Source organism: Porites lutea, chromosome 1 (genome assembly GCF_958299795.1).
Source record: "Porites lutea chromosome 1, jaPorLute2.1, whole genome shotgun sequence".
Classification (NCBI taxonomy): Eukaryota; Metazoa; Cnidaria; class Anthozoa; order Scleractinia; family Poritidae; genus Porites; species Porites lutea.
The window spans coordinates 51,977,006-51,994,284 of NC_133201.1; the positions used below are offsets into that span (position 1 = coordinate 51,977,006).

The following is a 17,279-nucleotide window of genomic DNA, read 5'->3' on the forward strand; positions in this document are numbered from 1 at the left end:
ATTATTTGTTTTATAATTTAGTTTCTTCGCGTTTAACATGCATCGTAAGGGAGCAGAGACATTAACTATTGCTTCAAATCCATTTTTACTCATATGGATTTTAACTAGGACTAAACATGCTAAGTTGGCACTTAGTAAAAATGATATTTTGCTTAGGAACTCTTTTGACCATGGTCGGTTCATTTTTATATGTTCAGTACCACGAATGATTGTAAAGAAAAATTAAGTTGCTCGTGATGAGAATTATTAGCCTCTTTTTCTTCCTTTTTTTTCTTCCTTTTTGCATACAGAGCAAATGAATGCTCATACGGTATATTTACAACTTTTTTAAAAAACTCCGCCTTAATAGATGTTAGACCGTGATCATGCCCAATCAAATGTCAAAAAGTCAAGGAAAGCTTTGGTGGATCAAAATTCATCACACCCGAGATAAGAAAGGCCATAAGACTCAGGAAAGTATTCAAGAGAAAATATTGCAAGTCAAGAACACCTGAAAAATGGGAATCCTAAAGGTTCGCGCGTAATGGTTTTGTAACAATGCGAAGAAAGTCGGTGATTCATCACTTTAATCAGCTATGCATAAATGCTACTGGAAGACCCAAAGAATTCTGTAACTCGCTCCGTCCTCTAATGCATTAAAAGAGAAGCTTTAATTATCCTGTTGTTCTCAAAGAGAACAACACGATAATTAAAGATCAGAATCTAGTTGCAGAGATTCTGGACAATTACTTTACAAATGTAGAAGATAGCTTCGACATCGAACCCTACACCGCTTTTGAGAATCAACAGCACCTGTCGAATATTCCAAAATACTGGGATCATAATCAGTGCGATTTCAGCTAAACTAATCATGAGCTGGTTAAATCTGCCCTAGAGAAAATAAAAGCAAACAAAGCAAGAGTTCATGATCACATACCTCCACGTGCTCTGAAGGCGTCTATTCCGTCGATAATACAGCCTTTAAGCCATTTAATTACCACTATTATTAGCTCTAAAGAGGTCCCCAATTCCTGGAAACGAGGCGAGATTGTGCCCCATTTCAAAAAGGACTTGCAGCTAGAGAAAGTGAATTATAGACCTGTTACAGTTCTTTCAGCGTTCTCCAAGATCTTTGAACATGTCCTACATCAACAACTGGCTGACCACTCTGAAAATATATTTCATAAGTACTTGTTCGGGTACAGAAAATATCACGGTTGTCCTACAGCACTTCAGTCTCCCTTACTGAACAATGGAAGGAAGATCTTGACAAACACAATATCATCGGCATGATTGCCATTGATTGGAGCAAGGCTTTTGACTGTCTTTCACACGGTCTTATTTTGGAGAAACTAAAATTCTATGGCCTCAGTGATCATGCGTTACCTTTAATGCGTCGCTATCTCTCCTCTCCTTATCAAAGAGTAAAGCTTAGTGATGCTTTCTCCACATGGCAAGAATTGTCAAGAGGGGGTTCCACAGGGCTCTATTTTAGGACCTACCTTACTCAACATATTCATGAATGACCTGGCACACGCAATTAAACATTGTAGAATTGTCAACTATGCTCATGATGTTCAAAACAACCTTAACATCGATCTTGAGAACGCTACTTTATGGTTTATTCAAAATGGCATGAAACCTAACCCAGATAAATATCAGGCTATGGTACTTGGAAAAACGGAAAGACAAATTGAACTTTAAATTAGCTGATATTGACATTAAAACCACAGAAAAGACTTGTCTTCTGGTGGTTGTCCTTGATAACGAGTTAACATTTGACGATCACATTTCAAGTATTTGTCGCAAAGTAAGTGCTCAGATAAATGCCCTGAACAGATTGAAGAACATTTTGTCACTTAAAACCAAGGAATCGCTTTATCGCGCATTTATACTGCCGTATTTTAACTATTGCAACCAAGTCTGGCACCATTGCGGAAAAAGGAACACTGTTAAAATCGAGAAAGTCAACTTAAGGGTTTTGAGGTACATCTTCAAAGAAAAAAGTGCATCTTATCAAGATCTCTTGGAAAGAATAAGACTCCCATCCATGGAAACTCGAAGAATCCAAGACTACCGGGATTGACAATAAACAATAGTATATCGGAAAAACCTCCACGTGCAATTAACCTTACGCTCATCCAAGTATAATCTTCGCCTCGGGGGGAGGGGAGGGGGGGGGGGGTACTCCCATACATTACCTATACGGGTATGTGCCGCCCAACGGGGTCCTGATTTTGAAGCTCCTGGTTTAGAACGGGGTATCCATTTCAGAGGCGTTTTTTTGAACGGGGTATAAAAAATTGTGGATCACGGCTTTATCTTCTGCTAAAAATTGTTGCTGATTATGAAGAAGCATTTATTTGATGTATAAGTCGAACAAATAATGATATATCTTTAAAAAAAAAAAACAGGGCTATTTCAATTTACAAACTGTCTAGAACGGAGTATAAAAAATTGGCCCATTTCTAGAACGGGGTATCATTTTTAGGGCGAATCCTAGAACGGGGTATCAATTTAAGGGGAATTTGTTTTTAGAACGGGGTGCCAATTTGGAATCCCGGGCGGCACATACCCACCCAAAAAATACCCAAGTGCCCCCCACGGGAATCTTCGACGTGATTATATCCTTTCATTGCCTAAAGTGGAACGAGCTAGAAAATGACATTAGAATTAAAGCAGGTACCAATGAAGCGAACAACAAAATTCGATTGCTTAAGTTTGACTGAAATTTGGACTTATAGTAACTGCTGCCTGTTGTTTTGTTGTTCTAATCGATTCTAAACTTTTACAGTTTTCATATGATGAATTATTGTATATTTTAGTGTTTAAGGTGGCTCCGTAATTAATACTGGAGCATTTAGCTGTGGCAAATTTTCAGTCATAACTTCTTCGTTTTTAACGCGATGGCTGCGAAACTTTGCAAAGAACAACAGATATCATTCGGCAATAGTACGAAATATTCCGATTTAATTGATGGTAAATATTTCTTGAGAAATTAGCTCTTAAAAGGACCCTACTGTTCAAAGAAAATCGCTTCTAGTAAAAAATTTTGCTGATTTTTTTTGCGGACAACCGGACAACCACAAACTAGTGTCCTTTGACGTGAAATCACTGTTCACAAGTATTCCATTTCAACTGGTTCTAGACTGTACTGAGAACGCTATTAAGAACTCTACTGTTGAACTACCACTACCTACAGACGACATTATGGACCTACTCAACCACTGTTTGACTTCGACGTACTTTCAGTACAACGGCAAACACTACAAACAGTTACACGGTACAGCTATAGGCTCTCCAATTTCTATTGTTGTAGCAGAAATTGACATGCAAAACATCGAGGAACAAGCCCTAGCTACCTACACGCGAACTGTACCTCTTTGGTTACGTTACGTTGACGACACATTCACCGCTGTACACAAAGACGGAATCGACGATTTTCACGAACACCTTAACAGACAGAACGCGGACATACAGTTCACCAAGGAGATCGAAGAAAATGGTGAGATACCTTTTCTAGACTGCTTGGTCACTCGCGACAACAACAAACTAAAAACGACTATTTACAGAAAACCGATCGATACCGACCGATTACTAGACCAGTCTTCGTACGCGACTGACCGAACACAAACGAGCGACGAGGAATGGTGACCTCAACAATCACATTGCTGAGCACCATTTACAGGCAAAACATCAAATTGACCGGGACTCTGCGACATGTACAACGTATTCTACAGACTACTATCAACGTCTTACTTTAGAAAGCTGGTTTACTAACTTAGAACAAACGCCACTGGATCGTAGCCAACAGTTACCAGCGCCGTACAAACGACTTACTGACGAGATCAAGCAAAACTAACTACGAGAGAACGACTAGAGAACTGACAATTTGACTAACAATAGACCATTGTTTAACTGTGACAATAGACGGATCGAAACGCACCAATTACTGATTACGAGTCTTCATAGCCAACAACATCACGGCTTAACTGACAGACGACCAATAACATCGCGCCATAATTGACCAATCAGATCAATAACCCTAGTATAATACCATCAACTGACGTGATTCAACTCACTTTGACTCTGAAGATGACTACCGCACAGGTTGTCGAAACGTCAGTCACCGTCAACAAAAATAGTCCTATTCAGGACTACGTTCACCCGGACGATCAAACTCAACCTACTTTTGAGATTTCATAGTATTGCTGAATAAAAAGTTACTTGTGCATCCGGTGCCTTCAACTTGTCTATAGAAACAGAAATTATAGAGGGTAACATGAAATCTCACTTTACAGGGATCCAATAAAATGGACCCTTCTTTTTTTGACTTTTGACATGAAACCAGTGGGGCACCTTAAAATAAGTCAAGTTTCCAAGTTTGAGAGTAATTGTTTGAAAAGTGAGAAAAATATTCATCTGAGTCACAAATTCTCCACTGCTTTGCGCAGTGGCTAAATCTTCGCCCGTTTCAGAGGTCTTAAGCTCTATCACTTTGCAACTTGGCAAGTTTAATTATTTTAAGGCGCTCTTTCCAGAAGTGTTAATAGATATTGGCTAACTGTTCAAACGTTGAGGGGTGCTCAAGAGTTTTTTCGCCGCTCCAGTAGAAATCGACTGACCCAGTCTCAGACGAAATCTTATGACCAATTCATTGCTCCTCACACAAAACGAGACACTTCAGGCTAGAGCTTGAAACGTTAGCAGTTTTGTATCTCCTTACAACCCAGTTGATAAAACCAACTGGTTTTGTTTCAGACTGTTACTCTAAAGTTATGTAATTGATAGGTTAGACAAACGCACGAAGGAAAGGTAATTACGCTTTGAAAGAGCCCACATGACGTAAATATTTTCCACGTTGCAAGTCTGCTCGTTTATTTCACAGTACATACTTGGTGAACATTTCTAAGACAAGTGTAGAGTAACCAAAAGAGAACAAATAAGAACAAAAATAAGAACAACGAATTAAGCCCGTCACTCAAGAATTTAACAGTTTAACCACATATTAGATAATCTGGATTTTGTGAGGTATAAAAAAGAAATATATACATTTCGAATAGAAAATCTCCTCCGATGTTTCCGTTCTCAGCGGCCAGGTTTTCTAGAGTCGTCACGCGATGCTTAGGACATGTCACGCCGCGATAGAAAATGATCATTCCAGTACAGTTTCACTTTGTCACGCGCAGCCAGGGCAGTGGTGACCACACAGTGTCGTGACAGGTACGGTAACTGGCAGGTCTCATTAGCGTTTCTCCGGCCTAAGAGCAGGCGGTTTAAATGCCGTGCGACCTTTCTTTTCTTTTTTCTTCTTTTTCCCTCCTGCTTGGAACGATCGCCAGCTATCGACACGGTTGGTTCGACTCTCCTTTTGATTAAAAAACAAAAACAAAAACATCAGTGCCTCCCAGTTAAACAGGGTTCAAAAGTCAGTGGCGGGCACCTATGAGCACCTTGCGAGCAAGTTCTTGACTGACTCGGGAGTATTATAGGGAACACCTGTTAAACCACCTTAAAATATCACATAACATCATCCAAGAGAGGATAAAGGGGACAGAGAAGGCATCCCCCATATACACCCTATTCCATAGGTAATTCGTCTCGAGTTATTTTTAGAATCGGGATAAAGTTACCTCGCGCGCTGCGTGGATGTTTCGTGGAGGTTTCGCATGACTAAACGCCGTACAAAACATGACGGGCGAAGGGCAATGAAAGCGTATAGAGGTCGAGAGCATTTCTGAATATTGAAGCGAAATGAGTCGGCGCACACCTGGTAAAAGGGAATCGCTCGACTCTTTGACAACCTGTGAAATCAGTTTAACTCGAAGTTATCGTAACCTCAGTGCTTTAACAAAATGAGAAAATTCGCCGGTCTATTGAAACCGGTCGTTTGTACAATAAAGCAAGTAGCAAGTAATATTCATGTACATGTAATTAGTTCTACAAATTTGAATTTTATTGTAGTTTTTTAAGTTGTTAAGCGCTGTTGATCAGTGAATGTAAATAGCGCTCTAGAAGTTTTTAAATTGTCATTATTATTATTATAGGACGCCAAGTGTTATTTTTGTTGAATAATAAAAGACTAATGAAAGAATAAATATCAAACCAGAAATTGCTCTCTTCAAACTGTAAATTATAAATGATCCTGAGAGAATATTCAGTGTGTTAAGGATTTCCCTGCTGTACTGTTAGCTCTATGCAAGAGAGGAAGGGCGATTCTTTTTTAATTTTCGTTTCGCTGACACAGCTTTAGCAGAAATCTCTCGTTTTCGTCGACAAAACGAATAGCAATATCGCGCTCCGCATCTTCCGCCATTTTTTTCTGCCTCAATTCGTGAAGGAAGAGTGGCTTTGAGCGTGGGTCATCCACGCGGAACACATTCGCGCTATGTGATTGGCTGTTGTCCAATCCCCGTTGGGATCTGTGGTCTTAAAAATAACTCGAGACGAATTACCTATGGAATAGGGTGTATATGGGGAATGCCTTCTCTGTCCCCTTAATCCTGTCTTACATCATCTTATTTCACAGTAATTTATTAATGAAATAAAAGCAAAAGGCTATGACGTCACCCATCTTTAACCTGTCAAACCGGTTAACACACCTCAAAAGTAACACATCATCTTTCTTAACAAAGTTCCCCGTAATTTATTCATGACATAAAGGCAACCGGCTGTGACGTCATCGGCGTTAATGTATTCTTCCGCAAATTAATGAGATTTCTCCTCAAAAAGGGGTCTAACCAATGCGCGCTATTCTACTCTCGCGGGTGGGGACTGGGTGCCCCTTGTATCCCTACCACCCAATCCAGAGCTTACTCCCCACTGCTTACAAAAGACCCACCTTTCCTACTTAAAGGTTTGTAAAAGGCTAAGGCGCACTTAGTTTCAGGGAGAGGTACAAGCTCATGCCATATTTTTGCGGTAGTGCGAAAAGCACCTAGTTTACAAAAAGGAAACCGCCTATATAGCGATTCTCTACATGATCCAAACGACATCCATCTTCCCCATTTATAGTAAAATATATGGAAATGAACCAATACAGTAAACACCCGCTAATAAGAACTTAGTGGTTTAAGAACCCGCTAGCAGAAATTTGGCACTTTAATACCAAAAAATATAAAAACCAATTTACCCATGCAAAATCAAGCAGGTTCTCATATGTGGGTTACAGGTACATTATGATAAAAATGTTAACCAAGGAGTTAACCAAGAAAATTCTGTACCAAACCGTAATTACAATAGAAGTATTAATTGTAATTCCTACAACAAAAACACCACAAGTTTATAAAAAGTACAGATTGTAATTGTTTTCATGGACTTTGCATAAAGGAGGTTTGCAAGTACAGTTGTGAATTAATGCTATATATTTAAGGACCAAACTAAAGTTTCTTTATATTTCTCGTAGTCAACAACTATATCCTTCCTTCACAGAAATTAAGAAGCCAATTAAGAACCTACCTAACATTAATTGCCAATAACTACCGCATAATAAAAGGGCCTTTTTCGCCAGACCTCAAAAAATGTAGGTTCTTATACGCGAGTGTTTACTGTAAAACACCCCCCTTAGAGTTATATCGTTGTGACGATAGGTTTCGCTCTTCCAAGCACAAATCGGGGAAAATAAGCGTAAAGGGAATTCGAGCGACTTCGGCGTGTGAACAACAAGGGGGAAAACTAACGATGCAACTCGCTTGGCTAGCAAAACTGGAACTCGTCACTATTCCAAGGTACTAAGATCTGCTACAACTGGAAACAGGACAGCACCCAAGCTTGGACTTCAACAGTTTAATCTTCAACTCGTGGACGTAAATAATACATACATGTGCATCTATACTAACTGATCAACTTATTACAACATCACAACACAAATGGAAAAAAGGCTGAGTAAACTCAGCTGAACACTGAAAACAAATTTGGATAAATTCAGCTTTAAAGTTCACATGTTAAACTAAATGACTCAAAATTAAATGTTAGTCAAGCAAGTGAATTTTGGAAACTTACAAAGAAAGCTGTTTAAAAGAATTCGGGTTTCCTTTGATCAGGATCTCTCAAAATGTCAAAACTAAAAATTACGAACGGTTGGTATTTGAACAGGAGAAAGGACCAGTTGTTCAGTGACTGAGTTGTATAATTATTTCTTGAAATGCAATTTCGAAGGTACATAAAATATGCATACAGAAAATTCCTAGGGTACACTGTTCCAGTATACAATTAGAGTAAACATTCCCTGTTATCACGTTTGTACAGGCTTAAATCCGAAAAACTTATTCCAAACGTTGAAATCCTATTTTTATAATTTTGTAGTCCACGCGCCATTAAATATCTTTATAACCCAAATCTACATTTTTCTCCTAACACGGTTTCACAGTCAACCGGGCGAATGTTAGCAGCTCAATATAGATTATCTGTTCCGTGGTCGTGCTACAGCTGGGGCTTATACAACATCTCACACGCCTTGTGCTTTGCATGCGGCCAAAATATGGCTGCAGCATCTGACGGCATGTTTGAATCATCCGCCAGACCTGACAGACCGCTGGAAGTTGAAAGCGCTCATTCCTCGCAAGGGCGTAGTCTCTTCACCCCAACCCCTAGCTCCCCCGCCCCACCACCACCACCACCACCACCAAACGGGTGGGGCGAGGGGCGAAGAGACGGCTGACATTTTAATGCGCTATGAGTGGTAGTGCTAGTTCTGCCTGTTGTGCAAGCAAAATATGCCCTAAACTATTGTGTACCAGGGAAATTGCGGACATTCGTGTTTGTGAATTCTGGATTCGACTGAAACACGGAATGATTGGGGAGCACTGCAGAGTTCACCGGTCGTTTTATGGGTTGACGAAGAACAAGAAGCCACAAACAAGTTCAAGTCACAATACCTTCAATAAAGAAACCGGATTTTCTTGAAAGATCAGACGAACGGATGACCTGAAAGATCTCTTCCCAGCTGTTAAGTATGTAGACTTACCGCATCGCTTTTTTATTCGTGGTTTCAAAAGCTAGTGGAACTAGTCTCAAAGTAACAGATTTGTTGTTATTTCGCCTTCGCGTTTTGTCAAAGGACAAACCAAAAGAACTGTTGTCCTTTCGCTTAGATTCTTTACGCACTCGCGTCAATTTTTGATAATTTAATAAAGCGTGAGGAATCATGGGCTGCAGTAAAAATAAAGAAATAAATAGATAAAAAACGAATAAAAATAAAGATTTAAAATATTGCTCTATTTATATAACGGTTAGTAAAACACTTTTACTACTGTCGTTTACTCGATCCACAGTCTCAGTGCCAGCCTTGCGATTGAACTGGATTATTTAAAGAAAAATCTCACCTCCCATTCCTTTTCCCATTCTTTTTTCTTTTTTGCTGCCTCTTCTTCAGCTATCTCCTGTTCACGTTGTCGTTTTCTGGAAAAAAAGAGATCAACTACTCACTGTTCATTATCATGGTTGTCACACCCAGAGGTTTCTGAAATTCCGTGATTTTTCCCTGACTTTTTTCTGACAAATGTCAAATTTCCCTGACCAACTGAATTAACAATAAATTTCACAAATTAGTCCTGATAACGGACCCAAGGCCCCCCTCACAGCCATCCCCTCCACCCATTTATTTATGCTTTCAGCAAGTTACAAGCAACAGATGATGCAAAGTACATGAATTAAATTTCCCTGACTCGAAGTGAAATTCCCTGACTTTTCCCTGAAGTTGAAGAAATTTTATTTTTCCTGACCATTTCCTGACCTGTGGCAACCTATGATTAGTGCTCTTAGATTCGCCAATGAATGCACGCGTAAGCTGCAGTTAAGCAACCTCGTTCCTAGGTTTCTCCTCGTTTCTCTCTTACCTGTCCCACGGAGCGAGAGAGAGAGAGAACCTAGACTTGCCTAGAAGTCGAGCTCAAATTTTTTCACGAGCGCGAAGCGCGAGCGGTAGATTTTTTATGTTTTCTGCATTAAAAGCGAGCGAGAGAGCCATAGGTTCGCGCTGGGGGCAACTACCGGAACCGGAAACGAGAAGCGAAAGACTTTGAGAAAATCTAGTGAGAACCCTAAGAACGAGGTTGTCTTAAGAAAGCTTCTGCTAGAACGTCGGGAAGGGCAGGGGGGATAAGGGTATCACTGAAGACTTCTGTTAAGCTAGAAATTTTAACTGAGTCTGCTGTTTCCTATCCTCCTACTTAGTATGTTGCGTGATGAATATACATGTAAAACTTTTCAGTCTGGGGAGGAAATCCGGCTCAGTGAGGACTGAACCGCAGTTACGTATATTGCAATACAAGGTACCTAATGATTCGGCTCAAAACGTTTACTGCTTGGGACGACAGCTGTGTTCGGGGAATTTCCTGAGATTTATACTATTATCAAAATAGTGAAAAAGCGGGTTGTCTGGTTCGGGTTCTCAGTCAGTGGAGACCGGCGAGCGCTATCGTCGGGAGAGAGCCTCTATTTACGTGGACATTAAAATGATGCCTACTTTTGACATACGTCCGTAAAGCCTCTCACAAGTCCGCCGGGGGCTTATTTATTTCAAGCCCATTTGAGGGAGGTGGGGTTAATACAGAGGGGGGGCTAATATCAGAGGGGGGCTTATTTAATTTAGAAAAGACGATGGTATCAGTTCTCTATAGAGAACTAGAATACAAAGTGGAAAAGCTCAATTACAAGAAAGTCGGAGGTCATGCAGCCGAGGATCAGCATCAAGTCCGAACTTCCAGTTGGTAAATAAACCATCCCGGATCAACCCACACGCAGTTTTACAGTCGTGATTGATTAATACAGTATCTCTTATTAGTGAAGAATAATTAGGGGTGGGGAGGGGGGGGGGGGGCTTATTATTTTTTTATACTGAAAAGGGGGGTTTATTAGAGGGAGGGGTCTTATGTGAGATGGGGGGTGGGGGCTTAATAGAGGATTTACGGTATTTGGATTTATCCTCATGTCAATACGACATGCCATCAAGTCCTAATCGTTCTCTCCCTTCTGCCCAGTCTTCACGTCTTTTTTTGCGCTTGCTTGTTTATTCTTCGGGAACTTTTATGATTACGACGACATCTAGATTTTTCTTTTTCCACTGAGACAACAGCAGCGAAGACAAAAGCGACTTGAACCTCCCCTGCCCAAGAAAAAAAATCAAATTCCTGTTTTCTTTGCAGTTTTGTTGTTTTAGTTTCATTTTTCTGCAGTCTCGAACAGTGTAGCACGCAGATCAGCTCACCTCAATTCTGCGTCCTTTTCTTCCTGTGCTCTTCTTTTAATTTCGTAATCAGCGAAAAGCTTAACAGTCGTGGAGTGGACTAATTTGGATAACTGCAAAATCAAACATTAGAGAGGCCTTTACATTAGAGGACGACGACGACTATGAAGACTCTGACTTATCACACGTAGATAAGAGTAATTTTCCACTGGCTGAGCGTAACAAAATAAGTGGGAAATGTTTTTCTCACACTCCACTTGGGGCCTGGATACAGGTCATGTGACCGAAAGGCGGGCAGTTGCTTTTGCTGCGTCCGCCATTACTTACCTTCCCACCCACCCACCCTAAGATTTCATTTTGTAGACTGTTTAAATGTAATGTGCAACTTTGTAATTTTGAATAATATGTCACTTCTGCAATAAAGGTTCGGCTGAAAAACTAGAAAAAGTAAATGAAAGAGCTGTTCGGTTTGTTCTTGGGGATAAACACATTACATACAGCTGTATAAAGAACTTCTTAAGCTTTTAAATAGAGGAATGCTGATGGATCAAAGATTGCATAAAATCCTCTGTTCGATTTATAAATCAATCACGAAATCGTAAATCGCGAAACGAACCCGGAGAATAAGGTAATCTCGTAAAGAGAAACAACATATGCCCAAGGTCAACATAACACGCTTTGGACTCACTGCCATGACCTTTTACATGTTAAAATTTTGCTTCAAGCATTTTTCCACCAATATGTCTAGAAAGAGGCTGAAATTGCATTAGTCGCTTCAAAATGTTATTTAACTGTCCAGCAGTTCAAGGAAAAAGAAACATCAGACCTCATATAGTTTTTTACAAAACATTTTTTCACCTATTAGAGTGTTTGAATGGCAGTACACATGATAATGAGCACAACTAATAGTTTTTCTCTGGCCATAATTTCCTGGTACAATACCTTTTCTGGATCTTCCTCTTCTTCTATTTTATCTTTTCCCTCTTTCTTTGCTTGTTTCTTCTTCTCCTTGAGCTGAAAATGAGGAATGCAACAAGAAAACTGGGCTAAAGTATTGCACCTGTTGAAACTGTGGCACAACTCATGTAAAAGGAGTAAATAAATAATAAATAAATAAAAAAAACAGCGTTTGCAAAAATCACTTTGCAGTAGTCAGGAGCACTAAACAATTTTTTTCTGTAAAATAACTGTTCGAAGAAGTGAATATTGTCTACAGAAAGCGTATAAATTTTAGTTTCACGTTAACCGTCGCATCATCTAAGATCTTCGGAGTTTTTCGACTACATTAGCTAACCAATACTTACGATTTTCGGAGGTTGTTTTTCTTTTCTATTACCAAAATATTGCGATTATTGTTAAAAAAAGGTCTCCTGAACATTTCGGTTTTAAGAGAGAAAGTCCCCTAGAATCTTCTAATGAAATTAAATCTAAAACTTGTCCTCAAACTTTCTTTGCAATGACATTTCACTGGTTTTCAAGTAATTTATGCCTTGGAAAAAGAATAAACTCTGAAGCATGCAATCAGTCAATGAGCTAGCCTTTTGGTTTAATTACCAAACAGAGAAAAGAAAAGTCTCTCAGAGAACTGTTGAACATGTAACAGGCCATTTGCATGATGGCGTCATTTATCTACTACAACCAGAGCACTTCTGGGTTTTCTTTATTTGTGCAAATAAAGGCTTTTAATTTGTTATTTAAAGCCCGCAGGATTACCAAATTTAAACATGAAAGGAAAAGCCGAAAGGTTTATGGTCGTAGTTCTGTTATAAAATGACGCCCTCGAGTTGAGAAAGTGACCTATTGGAAGTAAAATTAATTTGCCAAAATTAACAACTCACAGATTTCTTGACCATTGCTCTTGCTTCTTCTAGGATCTCATTGATCTTTTTTACTTTATCTGGGTCTTGAAGTGTCTGGTTGGCCTCGCTGACAGCTAAAAGAACAGTCATGTAGTTTAACATAAACACATGTGTAAAATCATTATTTTTCCAGGTAATGACACACTATTTAAAAACCATGGTGATAAATAAAAATTAACACCAAGATACCCTTGCAAACATGCCGCAGTTATCTAATATTGCATCAAATGGGGTACACCTTGAAAAACTTGGTCTTGTTCCCAATTTGTCACAGTCAAATTCTAGCCTGGGACCCGGCTATGCGGTGGGGATTAAAGCAAAAACCAGAGCAAAAGGAAAATTATATCAGTGGCCTGGGGAGAGGGAAAGGGCGGTGGACCATTCGCAAGCCTTTCCCCTTCCCAGACTTCTGCTCGGCTCGCTTCGCTTGCCACTTTTTTTTTTGCCCATGCCGATTTTTTTCTCCTTTTTCCCCCAGTGCGTAGCCTAGTCCCAGGCTAGTCAAATTCAGATGAGTTAAACTTCATGTCCCCTGTTGTTTTGTCCAACTGGTAATATCACACGAGGAGACTTATTCCAGTAATGTCCCCTGATGTATCCAGGGACCAATTGCTCAGAATATTAATTAGTTATGACAGGAGCCCTGGGAATTTTCTGCAGGCGTTTTCTTGTTTTGCATTGTTTATTTACTCTCCTTGTGTTTCTCCTACTTCACACGATATCTTGAAATGTTGGGCATCATAACTGTGCCTTAGATTTGATTGTGCTCACCTTCAAATGCCTTTTGAGCTTTCTCTCTGTTATCTGGGTTCTTGTCAGGATGAACGAGAAATGACAGCTGTATTACAAAGATCATAAAGGATTAAATGAGAAATAAAAAGGAATATCAACCTGGATGCCACACTAAACTACAAGAACAACTTGCTAATAAAGTGCATAACGTAGTTCGTACATGGAAGGCAAGACAAACTGGCACTGCCTAAATGGATAAAAATGTTGATAACTGTGTAGTGGAAAAAGAAAAAGGATTTCCCTGTGGTAGCTTTACAATTTAAAACAAAGAGATGGTTCTCATTAACTTGTTTGCCTTTATATGGGTAGGTACCAGTACTTAATCAGAGGAGAGTGGTTCTAAGAGTGTGAGTGTTAAACTAACACACAATGTGGTTCACTATCAAAATTGAAAAATATTGTGCTAAAAGTTAATGACTGACCTTTCGGTACTGCTTTTTTATTTCCTCTTCTTTAGCAAAAGGAGGCATTTGAAGAACCTAAAAATAAATTTATGTAAATTTAGGAAACAATCCAAGAAGTAAAGTCAAATATACTTACATGCTACTATAATGGATTCAGATAGGTGTGTTGGTAGGGGCTTAAAAAGCCCAGCTCCTGAGGCAAGCCAAAAAAAAATTTGTTGGGCCTGAAAAAAAATTGCCTTGCTATCCAAGAAGGCTAGCATTGACCACTACAGAATTGACTCACAAGATTTGAACTGAATGGACAGTGAATTAAATTTGATCAACATTTTATGATGCTGGCTTCTAGTAAAGTAAAATATATAAAATAAACACAAAACACATATCAGAAATACATCCTTTGCAGAATAGGGAAGACTGGTAATAACAATGGTGGAATTAAATCTTTAACTAATTGGAGGCCCACTAAATAAGACAAGGCTGCAACTTGGAAAATAATTCTTTCCCTCTTGGCTGCAGTTTGGCATAAAAATAAAGTGCCCCCCCTGGGGGGGGGGGGGCAAACAAAGAAGGACGATGGTGATGCTGAAGATTGGCAACGCAAGTTCAGAATGATCTGACTTGCAAATACTGCTGCAATTACTAAGCAATTCTTTGGTTACTGGGATCATTCATCCTACTGCTTGCTACCACCCAGTGTGCAGAGACTCTTCAGTCTTCCTAGATACATGTAAGTCAACTTACCTAGGAAGACTGTGGGGCCTTAAACGGCAGGGTAGCTTACTACAGAAGTCTTGTCAGACGTCTGAAAAAGGGTATCCAATTTGGCTTTGGTTGGAAATGGGCAATGGAATATATGTCATGCATGTTGGTTGAAATCGCGGTTAATGTTCTATGATGCAGATAACACATCCCCAATCAAATTTTCAAGGAGTAACTCCACTTCCAATCCTTCTACCCTCCCAGATTTATCATAGGAACATGGAAATAAATTAAAGAATTTTTATCCCTCCTTAAAAGACAGATTTTACAGTTTTTCTGACCTCATAAGGATTAAGATTGAAGTAAGTCGAACCAGGCCTTGTAAGTCTGTCTATCTGCTGAGGACCGGTGAGCACTGAATCCCTTTTCTCAATTTCTTTGACCTAAATGTCAGAAAAAGAAAGAAATAGCAAATTATTGATATTATCGTGAGTAAATTATCGATATACTCATCATTCCCAAGCTTTTGACCCTCCACGGCCGACTGATTTTGGAGTGTGAAGTTCGTATCCCCTTTCACATCAATTAAGCGCATCCAATGGGATTCCTTCTCTCATTGAGCTGTCATTGCTCTTGTCATTGGTAAACTGTGGGGGATATTTATTGCAAGTAAAAGAAAACCCATAAACTAATTTTCTTCGAGGCTGTTTTGCACGAAGAACTTGATAATAAGTATTTCCTGTAATGTTTTGTCATGCTCGGCCCAGCTCATTAGCCTTTTTAGCAGGATGTTAAATTCTCACGGATAGTGATTTACAGATCCAAATCTCAAAGAACGGACTGCAGCTTAAACTGAAGCTACATTAACTATGGGGAATTGCGATGTGACTCGGTCATGATTGCCCGAATGGCAAGCTGTAAAAATGATTTCCTTTACACCCTGATAAGCTTAACAGCCTTGCGACTGTTCTGTTATTGCCACTTTGTGATCAGGCAAGACCATGGTTTCGATTCTCTGTGTGAACCTCATCAGTTGCCGGGTTGGCTTTCTGCTTAGTTGCTTCTACAAGAGCAACTCTAGTTATTTGTTCTGTGCTGTTATTATTTCTGCTCTAGTTATTCTTGTTCTGTAAATGTGATTATGTCGAGTGTTGATAGTGGCTGGCACATTTTTGATAGATGTTGACAGACTTGCATGGAAGAGCCAATAAGAGTTTTGCGTTGTGAGAGCAACGCATAAGGTCAAAAGCTTGGGCTTTGTCTGCAGTCCCTCATTTTTCTCTCTCACCGCCGCGTCTCCCCTTTCTCATGTGCAGTGATTTTCACACGCATTCGCGTTTCCGTCACTCATCTATCCCTGAGAAAAATGGGGATTACTCGTAGTCTACAGTTACTATAGTCGCATTTGCCACCAGTTAGGAATAAGGTCTATTTCGATATAAATAATCCCATAAACTTAAATGTTACACTTTGCTACGTTTGAAAGATGCTATCAATACATGATGCACATCTTGTACCCTCAACGTAAATAACTATGAGAAGTTTTGCAGGTTATCAAAACTAATGATCTTACATTCTTTTTGTTAAAAACTATTTATATATAAGGATTTACGTGAAAACAAGAATTGTACAAAATAGCTAGCTAGATATTCTGAGTGCATTAAAAGAATCTTATAAAAAAGTTCTGGACAACACTTAAAGTATCATGACTGTGCAAATAGTGCGAGGTTCACACAACTCATATCTCTGATTATCAAAACCTTATTGTGTGGCATTACATCATTACATTATGGTCGTTTTAAAAAAACAGAGAATTTTAATTTACGTATTCATTTAATTATAAGCCTAATTACTCCCGGCAGCACAGCTTCCTTTGAAGACTAAAAACACTGAAAGCTGTTTTACACAGGCATACCGCTGATTTAAAACAAAAAAAAACAATTACAGTTCCGGATCCCTGATTCTAAAAAGAAACTTAGCTTATACATGTGATCAATCTTTTACAAAAAAAAAAACATGCAAGCTTCAGCCTAACTGATTGCAAATTAGCTTTAATAAGCTTTTTGAAAATTTTAAAAGCCGCATTACGTAAGCTATTACAGAACGCACGCAAGTTCCAAAAAAGTCCGACAAAAAGCACTAATTATTAAAATGAAGTAAGACAGAATAAATTGCTGGTACCTCGGACATAAACCGCGAAAATAACTCGTCGACTTCATCGGTTAAAGAGCTTGATGCCGCCGCCATCTTGAATTATGATGGGTTACCGCAGTATAAATACAACACAGTCTCAATGGACTCGCTTCAATGGTCGGGTGTCTCGTCTCAGTTCCCTGACCGAGATCCTGTTGGTTGCAC

General features: G+C 39.3%; 1 protein-coding gene across 1 annotated transcript; it reads right to left on the reverse strand.

Annotated features, from left to right (window-relative positions):
* Window positions 1–4,798: 4,798 nt before the first annotated feature.
* LOC140921455 (dnaJ homolog subfamily C member 8-like) lies at window positions 4,799–17,243 on the reverse strand. The gene is made up of 9 exons (XM_073371458.1): window positions 17,103–17,243; window positions 15,263–15,364; window positions 14,238–14,294; window positions 13,795–13,861; window positions 13,003–13,097; window positions 12,107–12,178; window positions 11,186–11,277; window positions 9,303–9,378; window positions 4,799–5,347 (listed from the first exon to the last, which is right to left on the reverse strand). Exons 1-9 carry the CDS (start codon window positions 17,166–17,168, stop codon window positions 5,225–5,227), a joined length of 750 nt encoding a protein of 249 aa, XP_073227559.1. The 5' UTR covers window positions 17,169–17,243; the 3' UTR covers window positions 4,799–5,224.
* Window positions 17,244–17,279: the final 36 nt, after the last annotated feature.